Source organism: Hypanus sabinus, chromosome X1, assembly GCF_030144855.1.
Source record: "Hypanus sabinus isolate sHypSab1 chromosome X1, sHypSab1.hap1, whole genome shotgun sequence".
In the NCBI taxonomy this organism is placed as follows: Eukaryota; Metazoa; Chordata; class Chondrichthyes; order Myliobatiformes; family Dasyatidae; genus Hypanus; species Hypanus sabinus.
The window spans coordinates 121,646-149,604 of record NC_082738.1 but is presented as its reverse complement, the minus strand read 5'-3'; the positions used below and the strand labels follow the sequence as shown (position 1 = coordinate 149,604).

The following is a 27,959-nucleotide window of genomic DNA, read 5'->3' as shown; positions in this document are numbered from 1 at the left end:
TGCTGTCAAATATGTTCAAGTTATATTAAATTAAACTGGCCAAGGAGTGGAGAGAGCATGTGAAATGAATTAGATTGTCTTAAATGATCAACTGCTGTAAAATAGCTTCCCTTTGATGTACAGATCATCATGTGAAAACAACCTGTTATACCCTGCCATGATTCTCAGATCCCTGATAGTGTGGTATCTAAGGCTCTCTGGATATATATTATTGCTACTGCTTCAATTTGGCTTTTTGAGCCTGCTTTGAAAAGGACTGATCTGGACAGAAAAAAATGAAAACATCCATTTATAATTCTTTGTGTCTTCAGCAGAATTTTTAGCTTCCTTTGGGGAAAAAATAGTGCAACTCAACTTGCATGGAATGGAATTGCTGCTTTCACATTTATTGAAATGTGGAATGCTGGGAGCATGTCTGAGAAATTCTGATGCAGTGCAAGCCACCTTCTTTATTACTGGCCAAATGTTGATGTGCTTAATATCTACAGAAATTATTAACATCATTATTGGGAAAAGCATCAGTCTTGACAATTGAAACACTGTAAAAGATTAAACCATTGATCGAGTATAGCTCACAATAAATTTATATCTAATCACTAAAATGTTGACAACTTATCATCTCTGTATTGGCCAGTAGTACTTTACAAACACCTTTTCAACATAAGCACTTTGTTCACTGATATATTTAGCATGAATTACTTTGTGTTGTATAAAAAACTACTATAACATAACCCATTCCTTAGCCCAGTAATTGGAACATAAAATAAGTGAAGGATACAGCATCGTTGCTAAAAAGAACAAATGAAATCCAAAAAATTCAAGACAATTTGGTAAAACATTATCTGCATAATTAAGGATAGTAACCTTATACAAATTACTGGTTGGATGTTTGAATTTTAGTTGAAATATTGACTATGAGTCTGGATTTTAAGAAGGGTATCAGGGCTAAGGTATGATCCCAAAATTTTAACCAGGATCAGGGACTAGGTTACATACAGGGATTGGAGAAGCTAAGAACATGCATTTAAATTAGAGGTGGTTAAGTAGAAGCTAATAAGATTATTAGAGCAAGTAGAGAAAAAAAATCAGCTAGTAAGACAGTAACCAGTGATTACAGTTTTAAAACAACTGGCAAAAGATGTAAAGGGGAGTAGATTTTTTTTAATGATTGGAATGTACAACCTGATGGGCTGTTGAAAGCAAATTCCGTAAGAAATTTCAAAAGGCAATTGGACTTGATTTGAAGTGGACAAATTGGCAGGGTGATAGGTAAAAGTCTGGGGTGTGGAACATAAAGGAAAATTATTTCAAAGAGCTACTGTAACAAAATCATAATAATCTGTTATGGTGGATTCAAAGATTTAGTACATGTATTAGAAAAATCTGTGTGATGTGAATTGTGTGTGTAAATCAGAATGTTTTGTTCAAATGTTCTTTCAGTTACAATATGCTAGCCTTTTAAAAATTACACTGTATTCCTAAAGTGAAAGTCACCAGCAAGGCTGATGTTTATTGTCCATTGTTAATTGCCCTTGAGAAAGTTATTGTCAGCCTCATTGATTCACAGCAGCCAGAGTGGTGTAGGTATTCCTCCAGTATTAACAAGAGAGAGATCCTGGGTTTTGACCTAGTAACAACACAGAAATTGATCATTATACATTTTAGAGTTATACTGGTGAGTGATTTGGATGAAATTGTATTCCTACTCATCTGATACCACCTTTCTTATCTATGTAGTAAGGATTTCAGATTAGGAAAGTGATTTCAGCTTTGCGAGTTGCTGTAGCATATTTTATAGATTGAAGCCACTTTGCGTCAGTGAAAAGATTTCCATTAACTTTGTTCTGCTTAGTGTAGAGTTCCTGGAGTGTTGTTGATGCTGATAAATGGGGAATTATATTCCTTAAGCCGTTTTAAGTGATAAAACTAACCAATGATTAGTAAAGGATTACCTTCCTTGGTAAAGTATGTCTTATCAAATGTCATTTATTTTTCTGGATATACCTTTGATAAATTAACATCTTTTTCATTAAAATGTGTCCAATTATTGAACAAGGTAAACAACCGGTAAACACTTAATATCATGTTCCAAAGTGGGTGTCCTCCACTTGGTTATATTCAACCATGGAACAAAGGATTTTGTCTGTAATAAGTTATTTAAACTTCCCTTGTAGACCAGGCACAACAAAATCAAAAATACTTAACTAAAATTCCCATTTTAAAAATAGTCTTCTGCATTGGGAAAGCTTTGTCCTTTCTACCTCTTTTAATCAGCTTGTGAGTTGTTTGACAATTAGATATCTTGCACCAATTTGATTTTTGAAATGCTGGGCACTTCTTGGTATTCTTACTTTAATGTTCTGATTTTAAATTGTATTCCTGTAGTCCATAATCTGTTCAAATTTTGTCTTTTCATGGAAGCAAATAGCCTGGAAATTAGAATATCTCACAATGTACAGTTGAAAATACAAATGCAGTAATAAATCTCTCAATCTTTTTTTTTAATGTTGCTGGGAATTCTGGCCAGGAATCTCCCGGAAATGTGTCATACTAGGCATCTGACTATCTTTCACATCAGACATGCGCCGAAAGACACGATTTCCTGCAATTCAGCTCAGCAAATTAATCAGCATTGTCCTTGGAACAACTAGATCCTGATAGCACAGACCACATTGAGGTCCCAGCTCAGTAAATCCCTTAATTATCTGATCACCCCTGCTTCCCCCTCCACCAGCCCCATCCACTGATTTGCAGTGGAAGCCCTGGTTTCCACCTTCTGGCTGCTTCTTGATCTTTCACCAAAATTTATTCCACTGAATTATTAAATTCTGTTGTGGCAAGTTCTGAAAACTGAGAGAATAATTTCTGACCAAGGAAGTTTACTTCATTGTTGGAGGCAAACAAATTATTTAAAAAAAGAATGATGTATAAATTAATTATTTTCACTCAGGAGCACTCAAAACACTTCCTTGAGTGTGCTTTTTGTTGTTCGTGACCAGTGAACCTGATTCATGAATCCTTGTATTGGTTTCTAGCTGTGGTATGTTTCCATGGCAATGTCTTTTGAGAAGTTTTGCAAATGACATGTTAACAGTTTTGGCTCTAAGAAAGAGTTTTGGCTCCAAGAGTATACTTAAAATTTCCAGTACAAAACAGTACAAAACTTGCTGTTGCATAATTCCTTGATCAAAAAATATAAATAGTGCATGATGTACTATTGTTACAATTTGCATGAATCTGCTCTATTGGTCCTGATTTTCATACAAGCAAAATGTAAACAACCATCTCTTCCCTATCTTAGGTTATAAAGAATTCTAATTGTTATATATTCCTGCATCTGTTCAATTAAACCTAAATATGTAAATTGGACTATTACCCCTTACCTAGGATTCACTTGTTATTTTACCTCAAACAACCTCATGTTTCAAAATTGGAGTTAAATATTATTTCTACACAAGTTAAACATTCAACTCATTCAGATTTTGTTTGGAGCTGCATTTTTTTGAGATTTCAATCTGGCAGCCAGGATTTGATTGTATTTAAGAATAATATTGTCTTTCTTAAGAACCATAAATGGAAAAAAATCTACTTGTAACAAAGTATTTACATAAATTATCCAAGTAAGCAATATTTTGATTGGGATCAGAAGAAGTTTTAGGTAATTGCTATGTTCCTTTGCTCAGAGTAAAGAGGCCCTTAAAAAAAGCAATTTGTCAAGGTTCTTGAAATGAACAATGAATACTTTATAAATTATTCACCTTCCAGTATGCCAGCTCAATACTAATTTGAGTGTGTTCACATTTGTTTGTGTGGTGTTAATCAGAACCTGTTTGATTATTGCATGTTCTGTGGTCTTATTTTTGTTAACTTGGAAACTAAATTTCTTTTTATTTCACTAATTGCACCTGGAAAAGGAACATTCGGAGAGGAAGGTATAATGCTGCACAACAAGGAGCAATTTAATCACCTGCTTAACGTTCTTGCTACTGCATTCCCTTTCCATGTTTACTCTGTCATTTCATTTTACTCTTAACAACATTGTGATTGGTCACTTTGGCTCATACCTGCAATTAACTGTGATGAATTTGTATTTCATAACAAATTATTTTCATTGTTTTGGGATTAAATTTTTACCATTCTCAATGAAATTTTCTGATATTCAAAGGGACAGAAGGAAAAAGAACTAGGCTGAAAACCCAAGGCTCATGAAATCATGGAGATGATCTCTCAGTTCAAAGAATACCTGTGCATTTTTAAACTGACTGGTTGATGCATTTTCTCTATTTGAACTCAGAATTTCCCAAACTCCATAGAAAATTCAGAAGAAAACAAAACCTTTGTGAGTTTTTGTTATTTATATAATTGTGTGCAGGAGAGTTCTTTGAACTATTTTTTGAATATAATGCAACATGCAGAAACCACTCAATAAAATGACTCTATGGTATTACAAAGGAAAAATTGACTTCCCTTCCCACTGTCCATGTATTTTTAATGGATAGTTCTCTGCAAGAGGTCAACCATTATGTACCAGCAAGGAAGCCTTTTGTTGCCAGCCTGGGATGATTCAGACAACTGTACTCTTTCCCGCATCTGTAGTCTTAGATACTAACCAGTCATTCTTTATGTTTGTTAGTGTAACTTGGTATCAAAGTTGTGCTTGGCATTTTCTTTGCAACTCATTTTTCTTTAGAAATGGAATTACATATTTGCATTCCAGCCTTAGATTTTAATTTTGTCACCACTATTATGCATCATTTCATCTCATCACTACAATGCCTCTCACTGCTTCACTAGTATGATTCTTTTGCTTCCATGTTTCCTTGTTTTCCTCTATAGCTATGTTTTAAATAACCTATCTGTGCAATGTTGACCTTTTTCTTGCAGATCTGGAGGAGCTTAAGCAGTTTTTCATCTATAGAATGTATACTCTTTGCTCCAGTAAAGCTATTGTCTTCTGATGTTCAAGGCAATGAACCTTTACGTTCAAATGTCACTGTTGAATACACCTAGGTAATAATGGGAGAATTCAGCAATTCTGAAATAAAATAAAGTGGAACTGTTACTTCAGAGAAGAACTGAAGATAAACTTCTGAAACATAGTGAAATCCAATGTCCACTTTTTAGGTTATGGTTGTATTCTTATCCTCTGTACAATTTGAGTATATGCTACACCCGTGGGACTAAAATAGCAAAAGGTCATCTGCTATTTTGAAAATGTATAATCCTACTTCAAAGTATGCCAGTTTGGGGTTAAAAAGCACTCTGGGTCTTGCAACAATGTTTTTATGATCATGGCCAGTGCAGATGAATAGGCATTATCTAAAAAGAGCTTGAGTGCTCATCAACCATACCACTGAAATGAGCTGTATTACCATAGGCCAAATGTCCAAACTGACTATCTAACCTGCCATTAAACCCCCAGACCTTCAAGTCCCTATTCTGGTTGCATTCTCTTATTTCCTGGTATGTCCTGCTTTGAATGTTATTAGTTTGAAGAATTCAAAGGAACATTATTAGTGAGTGAAGAATAGATCCTTAATTACCTGTGAAATTTCCACTGGAAACATGACTTCTAATGAAACTTCCCAAAATGGTAGAGACCAAAATTATTTATTTAAATATACTTGGATACCAATTTACAGCATAAGGAAAGACCATGCAAAATGGTTTTCTCAAATCTCAGTTGAGCCACACATAAATGAAAATTTAAAAATAAAATAAAATGCAAATGGTATTTCAATATAATAAGCCTTCATATTTTCGTAATGGTGCATGTTTGAACCCTGCACCCAGTTCACGTACAGGGCTGCTAAATGTGTGCAGATACAGCTATGTTCCAGATATTATAACACCTAATATGTTATATATGTGAGGAGTGTCCTTCCCACAGTTTGAGAGCAGAACATGCCTCAACTCTTCTATTTCACAGATTTTATGTTGGCAATGAAATTTAAGAAAAATCATGAAAAGAACCATCCAAAAGTGTATTCAATGCAGGTTAAATATTTTTCTTGGTATGATTAGCCTAAACCAAGGAAATTATACATTTGTAACTGCTTTCATGCACTTCACATACAGAAACAGGATAGAACTTACATTCTTCAGTGTTGGTTTTAGAAAAGTAAAATGTATACTGTATAAGGTTTTAAAACATTAAATATAAAAAAAAATGAGAATACACCAAAGGGCATGGTATATCATTTCCAAAAGTAGATAATGATTAGAAAATGAAGACAGCTTATGTCTGTTCAGAATCTAGTATTATCAAATATCATTATTATAATACTATTATTATTATAACAAATCATTCCTGATTGGTAATATTATATATTACTTTGGTTCCAAATCATTTGAGGTCCCAATCATTATCAACAGCAAATTTTGCTTTTAAAAAAAATGGATTTTTTTAAAAACAAAGTATCAACGTTTCTGTCAATAATTAATTTTCCCCCTGTTGGCTTTCTCTGCTTCTGGGGTAGCTTCACCATTAGTACTTGCTTTTAGCTGAGAAGGATAATTAGATTATTATATAACAATGACAACTGTGAGCTCCAAGATTATTGTGGCACAAATAAGCCCTTACCTAAATTACAGGATGAACTTCATCTGCATCATCTCTAGGCCAACAACATCCGTGAAGAATCCTAGGCTCACATAATCCATCCTTGACAGGTGAGCTGACTCTGTCTATTCCACTCCAGGTAGTAAAGGCATGCCCTCCTGCACACAAAACAGCTAACATGTTACCATATGTTTGCCTTTCTCTGCTGTACACTCAACATGTTCCATCCTGGTGACTTTGCTGCAGGGGAATGGAGTGGGCCTTGAACCTGGCTTGGAAAATATGGCCCCTTTCAATGAGTTAGTGAACTTGTTCTGTTGTTTTTTTTTTGTATAATTTCCACACTATGACATGAGGCAATTACCATCACTTTTAATGCTTTTCCACACCAGGCTGAGCAACCAGAACTGAGAGACTTTTTTTAAACAATCCAAGGTTATTGCTTTTTAAAGTACTAACACTACCATGTATTTTTTTAAGTAACTTTCATGATCAGAAACAGTATGCTCACGGTAGGGCTAAACTAATGCGAAAAATTAAGAGACATAATATCTTAGATCTTAACATTCAACAACAGAAATACACCTGGAATCAATAGACTCACCAGTACTTCCTCCATCACATCTTCCTTTTTGAATTAAATGAAGCAAGGATAAAGGCGTTATAATAAAATAATTGTTATACAAATAATGATTTCCCTTTCAGGAAGTCTTTCAACTATGATGTCTCATTAATAGAGTTAGAGGCTCACAGGAAACCATGTCCATTTATTCAGAAAACTGTTTGAAACAATAGGTGAAATGGAAGCTATGGTAACTTCTTCCACTGAGGATTATTTGCATAAACCAACCTTTATGCTAGAAGTGTCTGACAGGGCAGTTACCTGGTCATCTCAACTCTGGCTGTTAGGAACAATATCAGTAAATACATCATTTCCCTTTTATCTTTCACTCCATATGAATATCTTCAGAGAGCTTCCAAAACAAACCCTTCAAAAACATCTGTTTCTGAGCAGATATCAAATGAAATCCAGAAAGGTGTCAAAATATTGACAACTTAAACAGCTCAATAACCATCTTTATGATAGAACTAAATACAGAAGGCCAATAAAGATATGAATTTTTATCACATCATTATATACTTCATTTACAATTTTATCTGATTACACATTATTAAAACAACAATATAGAGCTATTTATTTCAATAGAGCTTAGTTCATGTTCTGTATAACATTACCCAAAGCTTAAAAATCAATAATCTCCTGCTTCCTTGAATGGTTAATAAACATCTACAAAAAAAAAACTTTCCATTCTCTTCACATCCTATTTACTGATGGAAGTGCTGTAGGTGGAAACCACAGAATATCTACAATCTCTCTGCCAATTGTAACACCATACTTGGAGCTTAAACATGGGAGATAAACATTAGTTGGATTCTTAGAGGAAGAAATGTCCCAGGTATATAAGGTTTGACAGCTCAGTTGACAATTGGACAATATAGTCACTTTATATTGAGTACTAATATTTACAATGTTAAGGTGAAGTGTTTGAAAGAAATACATTTGTAGATGATGAATGATAGCTTCATGATTTTTCTATTGATATCACAGGAAATAGTCTCTGAATGCTATGCTGATTTTATTATTGAACTTTTAGTTAGCCTGCTGTGTGTATGTATCAGGCAGTTTTGTAACTGAAGTTCTGATAATGCATTCAAGCAGCATACAATAAGTAGTGACATCTACATCTAATGTTGGAAATGGAAATAAAGATTCCATCAAAATTTTTGATTAAAATGAATGTATTTCTGACAACAGAATGTTAACACTAAGAATAGGTAAAGATATAATGGGTTTATGAAAAACATCCATGTTATAATACATATGCTGCTATAATTAAGCTAAGCAGATTTATGCAGTGATAGAGACACAACATGAAGAGTCTGCACTTCTCAATTTCTTTAACCAGGTAAAGTCCATATTGATATATTTACACTCATTATTAGTGTAAATTGCAATCACATTACACTTGATTCCAAAGTTCAAATTCCTAAATTACTTTCTAAATGCAACACTTGGACAATTCACTGATTGCCTTGAGCACCTGCAAAACCTCTACCTACAATACATTGGACACAACAATCTGGTGTTTCTGCATGATGGATACTTTGAGGATACCAATGGAGGACATAACTTTCCTCCTATATATATGCAGTCTGTTCAGATAGAGTGCATGTCAGTTACAGCCAATGCCTGGAATGTGTGGGTTTCCTTCAGGTACACTGCAGTTTCTTCCCACAGACCACAAAGGTACCAGGTAGTAGGTTAAGTGGTCATTGTAAATTGTCCCATGATTAGGCTAGGGTTAACTCAAGGGTCAGCAGTTCTTAAGATCATGATGGTCCATGAACAATGCCCTTCCTTGAGTTGTAGCAGCTTCTTGTACATCTCAACTGTATCATTTCCTTCAGCTTTTCATTATCAGAGACCAATTCCAAGCTTCATTCTGAGTTCATACAAATTATACAGTAACTTCAGAGTTTGTGTGATTTCAATTATTTAAAAACACATCTATCCTTTGGATGTGGTTTAGCTTCAGCCTGTTTCTTTGTCTGCACTGATTGGGATTCACTTTTGGCATATCCTTTTGGCATATTGTATGAATTTGATCACTCCCAAGTTACTGTATTCAAAAGAACTTTGATAATCCTGCACCAGCACAGTAGCATAGTGAATAGTGTATTGCTTTTCAGTGCCGGCGATTAAGGTTCAATTCCCATTGCTGTCTGTAAGGATTTTGTACATTCTACCCGTGATCACATGGGTTTTCTCTGGATCCTCCAGTTTCCTTCCACAATCCAAAGACATATGGATTAGTAAGGATTAGCGTGTTGTTGTCATGCTATGTTGCCACCAGAAGTATGGTGACACTTGCAGGCAGCCCTCAGCACATATTCAGACTGTGTTGGTCATAGGCACAAAGGATGCATTTCATTGTAAGTTTCAATGTAATTGTGATCAATGTATATTCAAAATAAATCTGCTAACAATATCCATGTTAATAAAGGTTTAGGTTGATTTACTTTAAATAATCAGCTGTTATTTAGAAGAATTTCCACCTATTTAAAATAATTTATGCATAACAATTTGGATTTGTGTGACATTTAACATTTCAAGACACTTAATAGAAAAAGAAAGGAAAATAAGAAGTGATTGAAGACTTAGCTGAATGCTGGATCTTGAGATAGGTTTTTAAGGAGCTGCTGCAAGAACAGTGAAGAATTTCAGATAAAAGAGCCTGTGACTTCTGTGATTGCATCAGAGGGCAGTGCCAAATGAGCAACAGACAGGGAAATTATTTGTAGAGTTTGAAATTACAAATGTTCTTGTTAGGTTTTGGAGATCAAGATGGTTTTATGGGCACTATATTTTATCAACATAAGTCAGTATGGAAGTCATGCTTTACTCTGATGAAAGTAAACAAAGGAAATCCAAAGGGAGCATTGGAATTATCAGCATCTGATGAAAGAGAAACAAATTCACTATTTTAGATTGATGACCATCCAGTAGAACCAATAAAAGGTATAAATAAAAGATAGTTTAACCTGCAGAGAAGGGAAATATTTCACTCCATGTCAACCAGGGACGCAGGTGAAGTAATGATTCCCTTGTGCATCCTCCAATTTGTTGTATTCCCTCCACATCAGAAAAAACAAAAGTGACACACTTAGAAGACAACTCTGTCCAATCTACAATGACTATCCTAGGTTTTTAAAAGCATGCTGCTTTAATTCCCCAACATTGTCCCATACTGAACACTCTATTTTTGCTATGAATGGAGTTTGACGCAAATTTGAGAAATAGCATCATATTCTCCAGCTAATTATCAGAAACACAAGAGATTCTGTAGATGCTGGAAATTCAGACTATCAATTCTTCAGGATTGGAAAGAAAGAGGAATGAAGCCAGAATAAGGAGGTGTAGGGTGTTGATGCACCATCAATAACTCTCAGAGACGGGAGGCAAACGATAGGCTTTTATTAGCTGCAAGAGACCACGATTAGTAGCAAGAGACCACCACACAACATCCTGGAAACTGAGGGAGGAGCAGTGCCTCCAACGGCCTTTATACAGGGGTTTGTGGGAGGAGCCACAGGAGCAGTCAGCAGAGGGGCGTGTCCAGACAGGTATATGTAGTTCACCACAGGTGTAAAGAGGAATGAGTACAAGCTAGAAAGTGATAAGCAAAACCAGGTAAGGGGGAAGGTAATTGAGTGGGTGGAGGGGATGAAGTAAGAAGCTGGGAGATGATAGGTGGAAAAGGTAAAATGCTGAAGAAGATGGAGTCTGATAAGAGAGGAGAGCAGACCATGAGAGAAAGGGGATGAGGAGGGGCACCAGGAGAGTTGATACTAGAATTCGTCACTTTTAATGAACCATCATGCAATAGTTTTGAGTTAAAATTTTCTCTCTCCATAGATGCTGCCTGACCTGCTGGGTATTTCTGACATTGTATTTTGGGTTTCCAGTGACTGCAGAGTGTTGTATCTCCTTATGTATGGAAACTAAGCAGATTGTGATATTGAGGGAAAGAATTGAAGCAAAAGAAAAGGTCTGAAAGCCATGGGAAATGTGTTAGCTAGATCAGAACATCTAGGAGTGAAACCCTATAGAGAACATCCATCTGATGTGGACAATAGACAAAACCCAGTTATGCCAGAGAATTAGTGTTTTTTATTGTAATTTTGATGAGGGTGATGTATGATGTGTGATGAGGGCAGAATCTACTAAGGGGTTTCAACAAAAAAAGTCATTGAAAACATACAGTTTTGGATTCCATGCCGTCCTTGAGAAGTGTGAAGGAGAAAGAAATTAGAGATGGCATATTGAAAAGGGGATGGAAGGAGGGAAGATATTTATTCAAAAAGACAAGGATTACAAAAGTTTTGGCTGAACAAAGGAAACCTCTCCCATCAAATTGTCTGTTTATTACACAAAATTGATTTGTGCTGTGCTGTATGAGGCAGGTGATGCTTTCACTTTGATGGGTTCAGAGCAGCTTACAGTCATTTGATATAATTGCAGTTTTATTGCACAAGTTTCACAATACTGGACTAAATTGTTTCACAAGCTCTTTTAAATACAGCTGAGTTCTTTAAAATAGTTTATTCATATAGCTTGCTTGTGTAAATTGTATATCATTGTACATAAGATGAAATGTGAACTTTTATATTATATATTTCAAAAGTAACATTAACAATAGTATTCTGTAAATAGACATAAACCTGACTGTATTTGTGTAAAGAATGGCTTCTTTGGAAAGCTGTGATCTAGACAGATTTGCTGTTAATGTGAAGTGTGACTTAAATTTCCATAGCGTATAATCAAAACCACGGAGAGAAAACTTAAGAAGATCTTCCCAAAAGAGTACATCTCTTTTTAAAGCTAAATTTTTACAATGCTTCTTATCACTGGCTTAAATGCATTTAGACCTAATATAAAATAAAATTAATATGTTGCACAGTTCTCTTTTCTGAGTGTTTTAAATTGCACCCTGGTTCACTCATAAAAGATATTTTAAGAGAAGGGAAATATTTCACTCCATGTCAACCAGGGATGCAGGTGAAGTAATGATTCCCTTGTGCTTCTCTACTAGCTGGTTGGACATTGATTCTGAATGTGTGCCTCAATTGTGCAGTAAGTGCAATATTAGACCATAAGACACAGGAGCAGAAGTAGGCCATTCAGCCCATCGAGTCTGCTCTGCCATTTTATCATGGTTAATCCCAAATTTCATTCAACTCCATACACCTGCCCTCTCACCGTATCCTAAGATACTCCACCCAATCATAAATCTATCAACATCTGCTTTGAATATACCTATTGACTTGGCATCCACCACAGTCTGTGGCAGAGCATTCCACAGATTCACCACTCTTGCGCTAAAAAAAATCCTCTTCCTCTTCTAAATGTTGCCCCTCAACTTTGAGACTGTGCTTCCCAGTTCTGGATACCCCTATCATAGGAAACATCCTCTCCACATCCACCTCATCGAGTCCTTTCAACATTCAGTAGTTCTCAATGAGATCCTCACACATTCTTCTAAATTCCAGTGAGTACAGGCCCAAAGCTGCCAAACACTCCTCATATGTTAACCCTGTTCATTCCTGGAATCATCCTCATGAACCTCCTCTGGACTCTCTCCAATGACAACACATCCTTTCTGAGATAACGGGCTTGGGGAGACAGATAAGTGGGTCACAGTCAGGAAAGGGAAGGGCAGGAGTCAGATACTAGAGAGTATTCCTGTGCCTGTACCCCTTACCAATAACTACTCCAGCTTGAGTACTGTTGGGGGTATCAGCCTACCTGGGGGAAGCAGCAGCAGCTGTGCTCCAGCACAGAGTCTGGCCCTGTGGCTCAGAAGGGTAGGGAAGGGAAGAGAAAGGAAGTAGTGATAGGGGACTCTATAGTTAGGGGGTCAGACAGGCGATTCTGTGGACGTAGGAAAGAAGCACAAATGGTAGTTTGCCTCTCAGGTGCCACAGTCTAGGATGTTTCTGATTGCATCCAAGATATCCTGAAGTGGGAACGAGAACAGCCAGAGGTTGTGGTACATATTGGTAGCAATGATATAGGCAGGAAAAGGAAGCAGGTCCTGAAAGCAGACTACAGGGAGTTAGTAAGGAAGTTGAAAAGCAGGACCACATAGGTAGTAATCGTGGGATTACTGCCTGTGCCATGTGACAGAGAGTATAGGAATAGAGGGAGGTGGAGGATAAATGTGTGGCTGAGGGATTGGAGCAGGGAGCAGGGATTCAGATTTCTGGATCATTGGGACCTCTTTGGGGGCAGGAGTGACCTGTACAAAAAGGACGGGTTGCACTTGAATCCCAGGAGGACCAATATCCCGGCAGGGACATTTGCTAAGGCTGTTGGGGAGGTTATAAACTAGGGTTGCTGGGGGGTGGGAACCAAACTGAAGAGAGCAGTTAGCTCACAAATAGAGAAAGTTTGAAGACAGTGCAAGAGGGACGAAAGGTATATGATAGAGAAGGGATGCATTCAGACCGATGGTTTGAGATGTGTCTATTTTAATGCAAGGAGGATTATGAATAATGCTGATGAGCTTAGAGTGTGGATCAGTACTTGGAGCTATGACATTGTGGCCATTACAGTGACTTGGATGGTTCAGGGGCAGGAATGGATACTTTGAATGCCAGGCTTTAGATGCTTCAGAAAGGACAGGGAGGGAGGTGAAAGAGTTGGAACTTGGCATTGTTGATCAGAGATAGTGTCACAGCTGCAGAAAAAGAGGCAGACATGGACGGATTGTCTACGGATTCTCTGTGGGTAGAAGTTAGAAACAGAAGGGGTCAATTCAGGAAGGTTTCCTGACACAATATGTAGATAAGCCTACAAGAGGAGAGGCTGTACTTGATCTGGTATTGGGAAATGAACCTGGTCAGGTGTCAGGTCTCTCAGTGGGAGAGCATTTTGGAGATATTGATCACAATTCTATCACCTTTACCATAGCATTGGAGAGGGATTGGAACAGATAAGTTAGGAAAGAGTTTAATTGGAGTAAGGGGAAACATGAAGCTGTCAGGCAGGAACTTTGAAGCATGAATTGGGAAGAGATGTTCTCAGGAAAATATACGGCAGAAATAAGGCAAATGTTCAGGGGATATTTGTGTTATATTCTGCATAGGTACATTCCAATGAGACAGGGAAAGGATGGTAGGGTACAGGAACCATGGTGTACAAAGGCTATTGTAAATCTAGTCAAGAAGAACAGAAGAGCTTATAAACGGTTCAAAAAACGAGGTATGATAGAGATCTAAAAGATTATAAGGCTAGCAGGAAGGAGTTTAAGAATGAAATTAGGAGAGCCAGAAGGGGCCATGAGATGGCCTTGGCAAGCAGGATTAAGGCATTGTACAAGTACGTTAAGAGCAAGAGGATAAGAAGTGAAAGAATAGGTCCAATCAAGTGTGACAGTGGGAAAGTGTGCATGGAACCAGAGGAAATAGCAGAGGTACTTAGAGAATACTTTGCTTCAGTATTCACTATGGAAAAGGAACTTGGTGATTGTAGGGATGACTTACAGTGGACTGAAAAATTTGAGCATATAGACATTAAGAAAGAGGATGTGCTGGAGCTTTTGGAAAGCATCAAGTTGGATGAGTCACCGGGACCAGACGAAATGTACCCCAGGCTACTGTGGAAGGCGAGGGAGGAGATTGCTGAGCCTCTTGCAATGATCTTTGCATCATCAGTGGGGATGGGTGAGGTTCCAGAGGATTGGAGGGTTGCAAATGTTGTTCCCTTATTCAGAAAAGGGATTAGAGATAGTCCAGGTAATTATACACCAGTGAGTCTTACTTCAGTGGTTGGTAAGTTGATGGAAAAGATCTTGAGAGGCAGAATTTATGAACATTTGGAGAGGCATAATATAATTAGAAATAGTCAGCATGTCTTTGTCAAAGGCAGGTCATGCCTTACGTGCCTGATTGAATTTTTTTGAAGATGTAACTAAACACAATGATGAAGATAGAGCCGTAGATGTAGTGTATATGGATTTTAGCAAGGCATTTGATAAGGTACCCCATGCAAGGCTTATTGAGAAAGTAAGGAGGCATGGGATCTAAGGGGACATTGTTTTGTGTATCCAGAACTGGCTTGCCCACAGAAGGCAAAGAAAGAGTGGTTGTAGACAGGTCATTTTCTGCATGGAGGTCAGTCACCAGTGGAGTGCCTCAGGGATCTGTTCTGGACCCTTACTCTTCATAATTTTTATAAATGATCTGGATGAGGAAGTGGAAGCATGGGTTAGAAACTTTGCTGATGACACAAAGGTTGGAGGTGTTGTGGATTGTGTGGAGGGCTGTCAGAGGTTCCAATGGGACATTGATAGGATGCAAAACTGGGCTGAGAAGTGGCAGATGGAGTTCAACCCAAATAAATGTGAGGTGGTTCATTTTGGTAGGTCAAATATGATGGCAGAGTATAGCATTAATGGCAAGACTCTTGACAGTGTGGAGGACCAGAGGGATCTTGAAGTCCAAGTCCATAGGACACTCAAAGCTGCTACACAGGTTAACTCTGTCATTAAGAAGGCATACGGTCATTGGCCTTCATCAACCATGGGATTGAGTTCAAGAGCCGAGAGATAATGTTGCAGCTATCTGGGACCCTGGTCAGACCCCACTTGGAGTACTGTGCTCAATTCTGGTCGCCTCACTACAGGAAGGATGTGGAAACCATAGAAAGTGTGCAGAGCATATATACAGGGATGTTGCCTGGATTGGGGAGCATGCCTTACGAGAATAGGTTGAGTGAACTCAGCCTTTTCTCCTTGGAGCAATGGAGGATGAGAGGTGACCTGATAGAGGTGTACAGGATAATGAGAGGCATTGATCATGTGGATCGTCAGAGGCTTTTCCCCAGGGCTGAAATGGCTAGCCCGAGAGGGCATAGTTTTAAGGTGCTTGGAAGCAGGTACAGAGGAGATGTCAGGGGTATGTTTTTTTTACACAGAGAGTGGTGAGTGTGCGTAATGGGCTGCCAGCGGCGGTGGTGGAGGCAGAAATGATAAGGTCTTTTAAGAGACTCCTGGATGGCTACATGGAGCTTAGAAAAATAGAGGGTTGTGGGTAAAGCCTAGATTGTTCTAAGGTAAGGACATGTTCAGCACAGCTTTGTGGGCTAAAGGGCTTGTATTGTGCTGTAGGTTTTTTTATGTTTCTATGTTTGAAACAATTGAGCTATATAATTCTTAATTTGACTATATGGTTAGTAAAGAAAACAAAAAAAGGGCCCACCACAAAGCACATCTTTCCCTCCCCCCACTTTCTGTTTTCCACAGGGATCGCTCCCTATGCGGCCCCCTTGTTCATTCATCCCTCCCCACTGATCTCCCTCCTGACTCTTCTCCTTGCAAGCGGAACAAATGCTACACCTGCCCCTACACCTCTTCCCTCACTATCATTCAGAGCCCTAGACAGTCCTTCCAGATGAAGCGACACTTCACCTGTGAGTCTGCTGAAGTCATATACTGTGTTCGGTGCTCCCAGTATGGCCTTCTGCATATCAGTGAGACCCGATGTAGATCGGGAGACTGCTTCACCGAGCACTACGCGCCGTCTGCCTGAAAAAGCAGGATCTCTCAGTGGCCCACCATTTTAATTCCACTTCCCATTCACATTCCAATATGTCAATCCTCTCCTCCAGTGTTGTGATGAGATTGGAGGAACAACACCTTATATTCCGTCTAGGTAGCCTCCAAGCTGATGGCATGAACATCAAATTCGTGAACTTCCGGTAATTCCCCTCATCCCTCACCATTCCTCATCCCTTTTCCCCTCTCTCACCTTATCTTCTTGCCTATCCATCGCCTCCCTCTGGTCCTCCTCTCCCCTTTACTTTCTTCCATGGCCTTCTGTCCTCTCCTTCTCCCCCTTCTCCAGCCCTGCATCTCTTTCACCGATCAACTTCCCAGCTCTTTACTTCATCTTCCCCCCACCCCTCCAGCTTTCACCTATCACCTTGTGTTTCACTCCCCCCTCCCCACCTTTCAAATCTTTTTTTTCTCTCCAACCTTGTGAAGGGCTTCGGCTTGAAACATCGTCTGTACTCTTTTCCATAGATGCTGCCTGGCTTGCTGAGATCCCCCAGTATTTTGTCTGTATCGCTTGGATTTCCAGCATCTGCAGATTTTCTCTTGTTTGAAAATGAGGAGGAACTCCTTTAGCAAAGGGATAGTGAATCTGTGGAATTCTTTGGGCATATTTAAAGTGAACCTTGATAAGTTCTTGATTAATAACGGAGTCAAAGGTTATGGGAGAAGGCAAGAGAATGGGGTTGAAGGGGTAAATAAATCAGCCAATGGAATGGCAGAGCAAACTTGATGGGCCAAATGGCATAATTCTGCTCTTTTGTCTTATGATTTTACAGTCTTAAAGTTGTTACTTCAGATCTCTTGTTCTTCTCCACCAATATTGGAGGTTCATTTTAAATTTGATTAGCAAGCACAATGCGGAAAATCCTGCAAAAGGTAGTGGATTCATCCCAGTACATCACGGGTAAAGCCCTCCCAACCATTGAGCACATCTACATGAAACGTGGCTGTAGAAAAACAGCATCCATCATCAAAGATCCTCACCACCCAGGCCATGCTCTTTTCTCACTGCTGCCATCAGGTAGAAGGTTCAAGTGCCTCAGGACTCGCACCACCAAGTTCAAGAACAGTTACTACCCCTCAACCATCTTGAACAAATGGGGGATAATACACTCATTTAAGGACTGTGTTATATTGATGGATATTACATGATTATTTTATGCTCATTATTTATTGCTATTTATTTATATCTGCATTTGCACAGCTTGTTCACAGTTAACAGTTTACAATTACTATTGTATAGAATTGCTCAGTATGCCTGCAGAAAAAGAATCTCAGGCTTGTATGTGGTGACATGTATGTACTCTGATAATAAATTTTCCTTTGAACTTTTGAACTTTGAACACACATCATTTAGCAAACTTGTGAATGAAGTTGATTGGTGGATCTTATAATAGTAATTGTTCTAATAATCAAGGTAATTATGGCGGAACATATGATAGAGTGAATGCAGTGGTTTGTTTGATGTTGATGGAAGTTTTGAATGCTATTTTCTTATTGGATAAAAGTAAAGTGGTGACCATGTCAAATGCACCCTTGACGCAGAACACAATTGCTTCTTGTTGTTGAAAGAGAGGATAAAAACGCAAAGCAACACAGGGGAGAGAGAGAGAGAGAGAGAGAGAGAGAGAGAACAGACTGAAAATTCTTTCTAAGGTAAGGATACTTCAATATTAAGCATATGGGAAATGATATGGATATATTCTGAGAAATGCCTTAGTTTTAAAATAATTCTTGATTGAATAGCAACCATTAGTAACCAAGTTACACAGAATCAACTATATACTTCTAGTTATTTTTTGCAGTCTTGATAGTGACACTATTATCATTTAAAAGTATAATGATTATTTTAGGAATACTTGTGAAAGTGAAGATTTTTTACCATCTCTTTTCTGAGACGTTCATACTTAAAATGAATTAGTTCATGGGGTTACTTAAGTGTCTAGTAATCAATACAAGGAATTCTTTAAATAATTTTCAAAAAGCATAACATCCATGTTCCAAAGATTTGCAATGAAATATACTTGAAAAAGGAATTGGAATATAAGAAAGGTTTCATAATTGATTTTTCCATGGGATTTTGAGTCTAGACAAATAATTTATTTACAGCAGCCTGAATATATTTGTCTATTCAATCCTAATTGAATTCTGTATCTCATTTTATAATATGGTTAAACCAAGTAAATACATTGCTTATGGAAGCTCAGTATAAAAGTTTCTGAGATGGAATTTCTATTGTATTCTCCGATCCAAGCAGAGACAATAGCAGGGCTGTGTATGCTTACAGAGTTTTCACAAACTGCAATTCTTTACCATGTGTCAAGCATGCAATTCATAATCTTTTGAATTTCATATTATTTTTCAAAAAAAAGAAAAAGAGCTAGGGGAATAGATTAGATAGTTCTTTCAATGAATGAAGGTTACATGATCGGCACAACATTGTGGGCCAAAGGGCCTGTAATGTGCTGTAGATTTCTAGGTTCTATGTAATGGAACTGAGTAGCTTTCCTCTGTTCTACAGAAGACTTTGAAGAAATAACAAAAAGTATACTAAAGAACAGTGAACATAAATTTTTAATTGACAAAAATATTCACTAATCCACCACTTATTAGGCCAGAATCAAATGCGGTCATCGTACAAATGTAAGGCAATTGAATTCAGAGCTTGGAACAAAGCAGATGACAATGAGAGTTAAAGTTAGATCCTCAGATTGGTAAACATTAAAAGGCTATGTTTAACAAGCATCAATGCAATTGTCATTATTTTCTTTAAAAATATTTAATTCCAAGTTCAACATTTGATATGACACTGAATTAAACTGTGTAAAAAGTACAGAAAATAGCAGAAAAATATTAAATAAGCTACAGAAAGGGTGCATAATTATCAAGTGGATTTCAAACTATGTTAATGTAAGCGGCTCTATTTATAGCATTAAGAATAAGGTCATGTTAGTCTCTGGAATACAAGTTTTTAAAATGAGTCAGGGAAAGAATAGGATGATTTGGCAGGTGGCACACACAAAAGGCTGGAAGAACTCAGCAGGCCAGGCAGCATCAATGGAAAAAGTATAGTTGACATTTTGGGCCAAGACCCTTCAGCAAGACAGCTGGAAGGTCCTGCTGAAGGGTCTCAACCCAGAACGTTGACTATACTCCTATCCATAAATGCTGCCTGACCTGCTGAGTTCCTCCAGCATTTTATGTGTGGTACTTGGATTTCCAGCATCTGTAGATTTTCCCTTGTTTGTGATTTGGCAGGCGAATGTGTGGCTGAGGATCTGATGCAGCGGGAAGAGGTTCAGATTTATGGATCATTGGGATCTCTTCTGGGGAAGGTACAACTTGTACAAAAGGAAACAGTTACACCTGATCCCAAAAGCAACCAATGTTCTTGTGGGCAGGTTTGCCAGAGCTGTTCAAGAGGGTTTAATCTAATTTGGCAGGAGGATTGAATTGCATTGACTTTATTTCTTATATCCTTCACTTGCACGAGAAGTAAAACTCTATGTTACATCTCCATCTAAATGTGCAAGCATAGTAATTTATAATAAATAGAACCATCAATGTAACAGAAATACACTCAAATCAGCATGAGTTAATCAGTCTAATGGCCTGGTGGAAGAAGCTGTCCTGGTGCCTGATGGTCCTGGCTTTTATGCTGCGGTACAGTTTCCCAGATGGTAGCAGCTGGAATAGATTGTGGTTGGGGTGACTCGGGTCCCCAATGATCCTTTGGGCCCTTTTTTCACACCTGTCTTTGTAAATGTCCTGAATCACAACTACAGATGTATTGGGCTGTCAGCACCACTCTCTGCAGAATCCTGTGATTGAGGGCAATGGTGCAGCCAGTCAGTATACTCTCAATTGTGCCCCTGTAGAAAGTTTTTGGGATTTGGGGGCCCATACCAAACTTCAACCGTCTGAGGTGAAAGGGGCACTGTTGTACCTTTTTCACTACACAGCTGGTGTGTGCAGACCACATGAGATCCTCAGTGATGTGGATGCTGAGGAACTTGAAGCTGTTTACCCTCTCAACCCCAGATCCATTGATGTCAATAGGGGTTAGCCCGTCTCCATTCCTCCTGTATTCCACAACCAGCTCCTTTTTTTTGCAACATTGAGGGAGAGGTTGTGTTCTTGACTCCACTGTGTCAGAGAGATAACTTCTTCCCTGTAGCAAACATGAGGAAATCTGCAGATGCTGGAAATTCAAACTACACACACAAAATGCTGGTAGAACACAGCAGGCCAGGCAGCATCTATAAGGAGAAGCGACGTCGACGTTTCAGGCCGAGACCCTTCGTCAGGACAGGAGGTCACCTCTCATACTCCGTCACTCCAACAAGAAAAGGCCGAGTTTACTCAACCTATTCTCATAAGGCATGCTTCCCAATCCAGGCAACATCCTTGTAAACCTCCTCTGCACCCTTTCTATGGTTTCCACATCCTTCCTGTAGTGAGGTGACCAGAACTGAGCACAGTACTCCAAGTGGGGTCTGACCAGGGTCCTATGTAGCTGCAACATTACCTCTCAGCTCCTAAATTCAATTCCATGATTGATGAAGATCAATACACCGTACGCCTTCTTAACCACAGAGTCAACCTGCGCAGCTGCTTTGAGCGTCCTATGGACATGGACCCCAAGATCCCTCTGATCCTCCACACTGGCAAGAGTCTTACCATTAATACTATATTCTGCCATCATATTTGACCTACCAAAATGAACCACCTCACACTTATCTGGGTTGAACTCCATCTGCCACTTCTCAGCCCAGTTTTGCATCCTATCAATGTCCCGCTGTAACCTCTGACAGCCCTCCACACTATCCACAACACCTCCAACCTTTGTGTCATCAGCACAGTGTAACTTGTATCACCATTACAGATTAGCATGTTTGACGTTGTGGGCTTCACTGAATCATGGCTGCAAGAAGATTATAGCTGGGAGCTTACCATCCAAGGATACACATTGCATCCAAAGGATAGGCAGGTAGACAGAGGCTCTGTTGGTGAAAAATCAAATCAAATCAAATCGTACTCTTTGCACAGTTTAAATCAAATCAAAAATGAAACTGAAAGGTCTGAATGTAGGTAAGTCACCTGGACCAGATGGTGTACATCCCAGGGTTCTGAAAGAGGTGTCTGAAGGAGGCATTAGTAATGATCTTTCAAAAATCAATTGATCTTGGCATAGTTTGGGAGAGCTGGAAAATTGCAAATGTCACTCCACACTTCAAGAAGGGAGAGAGGCAGATGAAACAAAAAAAAATATAGGCCAACTAGTCTGACCTCATCGGTTGGGAAGATGTTGGAGTTAATTGTTAAGGATTTGATTATGGGTATTTGAAGGCAGCTGATAAAATAGGACATATTCAGCATAGTTTCCTCAAGGGAAAATCTTGCCTAACAAATTAGTTGGAATTCTTTGAAGAAATAACATGCAAGATAGACAAAGGAGAATCAGGTTATCTTGTGTGCTTGGAGTTTCAGAAGTCCTTTGACAAGATCCCACATGAGGCTGCTTAAGAGCCCATGGTATTACAGGGAAGGTACTAGCATGGACAATGCATTGGCTGTTTAGTAGGAGCCAAAGAGTGGGAATAAAGAGAGCCTTTTCTGATTGGCTGCCAGAGACTAGTGAAGTTCCACTCCAGGTCAATGATTTGAATGATGGATAAGACCATAAGATATAGGAGCAAAATTAGGCCATCTGGCCCATCGAGTCTGCTCTGTTCCACCATTCAATCATAGTTGATCCTTTTTTTAAAAAAAATCTCCTCCTCAATCACAGTTTCCAGCCTTCTCCCCGTAACCTTTGATGCCACGTCCTATCAAGAACCTATCAATCTCTGCCTTAAATACACCCAACGACCTGGCCTCCACAGCTGTGTGTGGCAACAAATTCCACAAATTGACCACCCTTTGGCTAATGAACTTTCTCCACATCTCTGTTTTGAAGGGGCGCCCCTCTATCCTGAAGCTGTGCCCTCTAGTCCTAGACTCTCCACCATGGGAAACATCCTTTCCATATCTATTCTGTCTTGGCTTTTCAACATTCGAAAGGTTTCAATGAGATCCCCCCCTCCCCACCTCATCCTGCTGAATTTCAGCAAGTACAGACCCAGAGCCATCAAACCTTCTTTGCATGATAACCCTTTCATTCCTGGAATCATCCTTGTGAACCTCCTCTGAACCCTCTTCAATGCCAGCACACCTTTTCTAAGATGAGGGACCCAAAACTGTTCACAATAATCAAGGTGAAGCCTCACCAGTGCCTTATAAAGCCTTAGCATCACCTCCTTATTCTTGTATTCCAGACCTCTTGAAATGAATGCCTTCCTCACCACAGACTCAAACTGCTGTCACAAACATGGAGTCAGCAGCACATCCGATTCAACAATTGTGCTCGTAAATATGCACGTGTCAGCTAATTATTACTTGATTGTGCTAGTATTTAACTCCATTCATTCCATCGTAGTGTTTGGTGAGACTTGGACGTAGCTTTGTTATCTGTATTCGGCCTTCCCTGAGAAATTGGACTGTTGAGTCAACTGACTCTGAAGACTAGAGGTATTCATTTTATTCTTAGTTGTCCTTTTTCAGCTGCAGTGTTGGCTTCGTTTTCCATTTGAGAGTCTTTGTCAGTGGCCCTGTTTGGCCTAGTATTTATTGTTTTCTTTTTCCCTTTAATATTGTTTGCATTAAAGCCTGTGAAATATCGACCTGCTTTAGTGTCTGTCACTCCGCACTTGGTGGCATCTGCAAGTCGCACTCTGAACCTGGTGGCATCTGCAAGTTAACCTTCAGGGTGTTCTGCACAAAAACTCTCAAGTCCCTTTGCATCTCAGATTCCTGGATTTTCTCCGTTTAGAAAATAGTCTACACTTTTATTTCTACCCATGACCATGCATTTTCCAACATTGTATTTCATTTGCCACTGTCTTGCCCATTCTCTTAATCTATCAAAGCCGTTCTGCATTCTACATGTTTCCTTCACACTACCGGCCCCTTCACTGATCTTTGTATCATCTGCAAACTTGGCAGCTAAGCCATTTATATACAGCATAAAAAGTGGTCCCAACACTGACCCCCGCAGAACACTACTAGTCACTGGCAGTCAACCAGAAAAGGATCTTTTTATTTCCACTCACTGCCTCCTACCAATCAGCCAATGTTCTAACCATGTTAGTAACTATCCTGTAATACCATGGGCTCTTAGCTTGTTAAGCAGCCTCACGTGTGGCACCTTGTCAAAGGCCTTCTGAAAGTGCAAATATACAACATCCACTGCATCAATCCTACTTGTAATCTCCTCAAAGAATTCCAACAGGTTCGTCAGGCTGTTAGGGTCCGGTCCTGAGCCCGCCTTCCAGGTCTTGCTCTGGTCCGCATACTCCGGACTCAGGGTCTTGCAGCCAGCCCTCCTGTCACACGGAGCCATTGGATCATCTTGGAAAAGGAGGTACGCCTGTTGTCTATTAGGGGGCAGGTGTTTATAAGGGGCTCGGGGACTGAGCCTGGTTGTGGGGTCATTGTGCTCTGAAGCCAGTTTAACTGCTGGCTCAGAATCCTGCTCTGCCCTGGTTGCCGGCCTGTTCTGTATATGCTCTATCTGGTTGGTCTTGTTCCCCTGCTTCTCTCCTGTGCGCTGGTCCTGCTGTTCCACCTTATTCTTCTTGCTCGCACTGCCACGCTCTCGGTTGCCTTTCCCAAATTACCTGTGTATCATGGTAGTCCTGCTGTTCACCCTGGACCCAGCTTCCTTCCGATCCCTTGCCTCTGTCGGGCAGGTCTGGCCGGACTGCTGCTGCCTGGCGGGGGTTCTGCCCCTTCCACCTATTGCTCCCTAAGGGTTGTGCCCTGCACCTGCCCAGGTGTCTGCGACTGGCCCAGGCCTCTGTGTTTTCTACCTGGGAGGTGGCCCGCCCTAAGGACTCCTACCCTTTCCTCCCCTCGTTTTCCATGGGTTGTGCCCTGCACCTGCCCAGGTATCCGCAACTGGCCCAGGCCCCTGTGTTTCTGCCTGGGAGGTGGCCCTGCCCGGGATCCATGCGGCCTGCTCTGTGGACTCTTCTGCCTGCCTGAACTCTGGGATCCTCCTGCCTGCCAAACCTCTGGGATGCAGCCCCACCTGCCTTACCCCTCACATGTCATGGCATCCCCATCCTGTCCTACCCCTAGTACTTCAGTGTCTGCGTCCTGCATTTGAGTACAATCCTGCCCCCATTCCTGACAGAATGACCCCTCCAGGCATGGACCCAGCAATGCAAGCAATGGAGTCCAGTTCCCGTGACCCCCGGGGGTTCTCGCCAGCCTGTACGTTTCCCCCCCACCCCCTGCTGTTCCACCTTATTCTTCTTGCTCGCGCTGTCACGCTGTTGGTCGCCTTTCCCAAATTACCTGTGTATCACGGTAGTCCTGCTGTTCATCCTGGACCCAGCTTCCTTCTGATCCCTTGCCTCCGTCAGGTAGGTCCAGCTGGACTGCCACTGCCCGGCGGGGGTTCTGCCCCTTCCACCTATTGCTCTCCAAGGGTTGTGCCCCGCACCTGCCCAGGTGTCCGCGACTGGCCCAGGTCTCTGTGTTTTCCACCTAGGAGGTGGCCCTGCCCGGGATCCGTACGGCCCGCCATGTGGGACCTTCCTCCTTTCTTAAAGAATAGAGTAACATTCGCAATTTTCCAGTACTCTGGCACCCTGCCAGAGTCCAGATTTTTGAAAGATCATTTCTAATGACACCACAATCTCTAATGCTACCTCTTTCAGAACCCTAGGGTGCAGCTCATCTGGTCCGGGTGACTTGTGTACCTTTAGGTCTTTCAGCTTCTTAAGTACCTTCTCTCTTGTAATAGTAACTGCACCCACCTCTATTCCTTCACACACTACAACATCAGGCACACTGCTATTGTCTTCCACAGTGAAGACTGATGCAAAATACTCATTTAGTTCATCAACCATCTCCTTGCCCCCCGTTATCATTTCTCCTGCCTCATTTTCTAGCAGTCCTATATTCACTCTCATTTCTCTTATTTTTAAGAAACAAAAAAACTTTTACTACCTTTTTTGACATTATTTGCTTGCATATTTCATCTTTTCCCTCCTTCTGATTCTCTTAGTTGCTCTCTGAAGGCTTTTAAAAGCTTTGCTAATCCTCTATCTTCCCATTAATTTTTGTTTTGTTGTCTGCCCTCTCCTTTGCTTTTACATTAGCTTTGCCTTCCTTTCCCACAGTTGTACTAATTTGCCATTTGAGTATTTCTTTGTTTTTGGAATACACGTATCCTGCACCTTCCTCATTTTTCCCAGAAACGCACACCATTGCTACTCTGCTGACATCCCTGCTGGCTTCTCCTTCCAATTTACTTTGGCCAACTCCTCTCTCATACCCTTACTCCATTGAAATACTGCTATGTCAGACTTTACTTTCCCCCTATCAAATTTCAAGTTTAACTCAGTCATATTGTGATCACTGGTTCCTAAGGGTTTTTTTTTACCTTAAGCTCCCTAATCACCTCCGGTTCATTACATAAACCCAATCCAGTATAGCTGATCCCCTCGTCGGCTCAATGACAAACTGCTCTAAAAAGCCATCTCACAGGCATTCAACAAACTCACTCTCTTGTGATCCATTACCAACCTGATTTTCCCCAATTGACCTGCATGATAAAAAAAACTCTCATCACTATCATAACATTGCATTTTTGACTCACCTTTTCTATTTCCGGTTGTAATCTGTGATCCACCTCCCAGCCACTGTCATCAACATCCTTTTACCCTTGCAGTTTAACTCAATCCACAAGGATTCAACATCTTCCAATCCTTTGTAACATTTTTCTGCTGGTTTGATGCTGTTCTTTACCAGTACAGCCACACCACCCCCTCTGCCTACCTTCCTCTCCCTCCAATATAACATGTAACCTTGGACATTCATCTCCCAACTGCAACCATCCCTCAGCCACAATTCAGTGATGGCCACAACATCATACCTGGCAATCTGTAATAGTGCAACAAGATCATCCACCTTGTTTCTTATACTCCATGCATTTAGATACAACACCTTGAGTACTGTATTTGCTACCCTTTCTGATTCTGCATCTCTAATATACTGATGTTCATCATGTGCCTGCCTTTCCCGACAGTCTGACTGCACACTATCTTTACTTTTTTTATCATCCATCCTATCCTGAGTCCTATCACTATGGTTCCCATCTCCTGCCAAATTGGTTTAAACCCTCCCCAACAGCTCTAACAAACCTGCCCATGAGAATATTGGTCCCCCTCGGGTTCAGGTGCAACCTGTCACTTTTGAACAGGTCATACTTGCCCCATTAGAGATCCCAATTATCCAAGAACCTGAAGCCCTGCCCCCTGTACCAGCTTCTCATCCACGCATTTATCTGCCAAATCATCCTGAATTGATGAATTTGTGGCCAGGTTTGCTGATGATACCAAGAATGGTGGAGGGAAGGTAGTTTTTAGGAAGCAGAGAGGGTACAGAAAGACTTGGACAAATTAGGAGGATGGGCAAAGAAGTGACAGATAAAATACTGTGTTGGGAAGTGCATGAACATAGAACTCTACAACACATTACAGGCCCTTTAGCCCACAATGTTGTGCCAACCATGTAACCTACTCTAGAAACTGCCTAGAATTACCCTACTGCATAACCCTCTATTTTCTAAGCTCCACATACCTATCGAAGAGGCTCTTAAAAGGCTCTATTATATCCACTTCCACCATCATCACTGGCAGTGCACCCACCACTATCTGTGTGATAAACTTACCCATGCACTTTGGCTGAAGAAATAAAATGGTAGACTATTTTCTAAATGGAGAGAAAATTCTAAAATCTGAGGTGCTAAGTAACTTGGGGATGTGTTTGTTTTTTAAGACTGAATATATGTTATTCACATCAAGATCAAGATGGATCACTGAGCAATATCAACTTACTCAGAGCTATTACATTTTCAGCATGCTTGGACACTCATACCTCCTGATGATTATCCTCATCTTGTTGCTGTTTCCTGTTATTCATGGATCCCCTCTTAATGCAATAGATTTACTGCCCCAAGGCGAAGTAGACAGCCAATGCTTTGATACAGCATTACTTGACCTTGGAGAAACAATACACATAAATGTCATTGAAAATGTGCAAGACCTGTGGAAATTCCTGATACATCTGAAAGAGTCCAGAACACCACAGCATAGATACCTCTTCTG

General features: G+C 40.0%; 1 protein-coding gene and 1 long non-coding RNA gene across 2 annotated transcripts in view; one reads left to right on the top strand and one right to left on the bottom strand.

The window, feature by feature from the left end:
• The window catches only part of adam11 (ADAM metallopeptidase domain 11), a 365,266-nt gene extending 361,204 nt beyond the window's left edge, over positions 1-4,062 (top strand). The window contains exon 26 of the mRNA XM_059955670.1: positions 3,915-4,062. Within this exon, the coding sequence (XP_059811653.1) occupies positions 3,915-3,963 (49 nt within the window). The 3' untranslated portion in view covers positions 3,964-4,062. The remainder of the gene's footprint in view (positions 1-3,914) is intronic.
• On the bottom strand, positions 56-27,959 carry LOC132384526 (uncharacterized). Its single transcript, XR_009508924.1, has 3 exons — positions 27,730-27,959; positions 6,584-6,720; positions 56-1,627 (listed from the first exon to the last, which is right to left on the bottom strand). It is a non-coding gene; the product is annotated as an uncharacterized LOC132384526 (long non-coding RNA).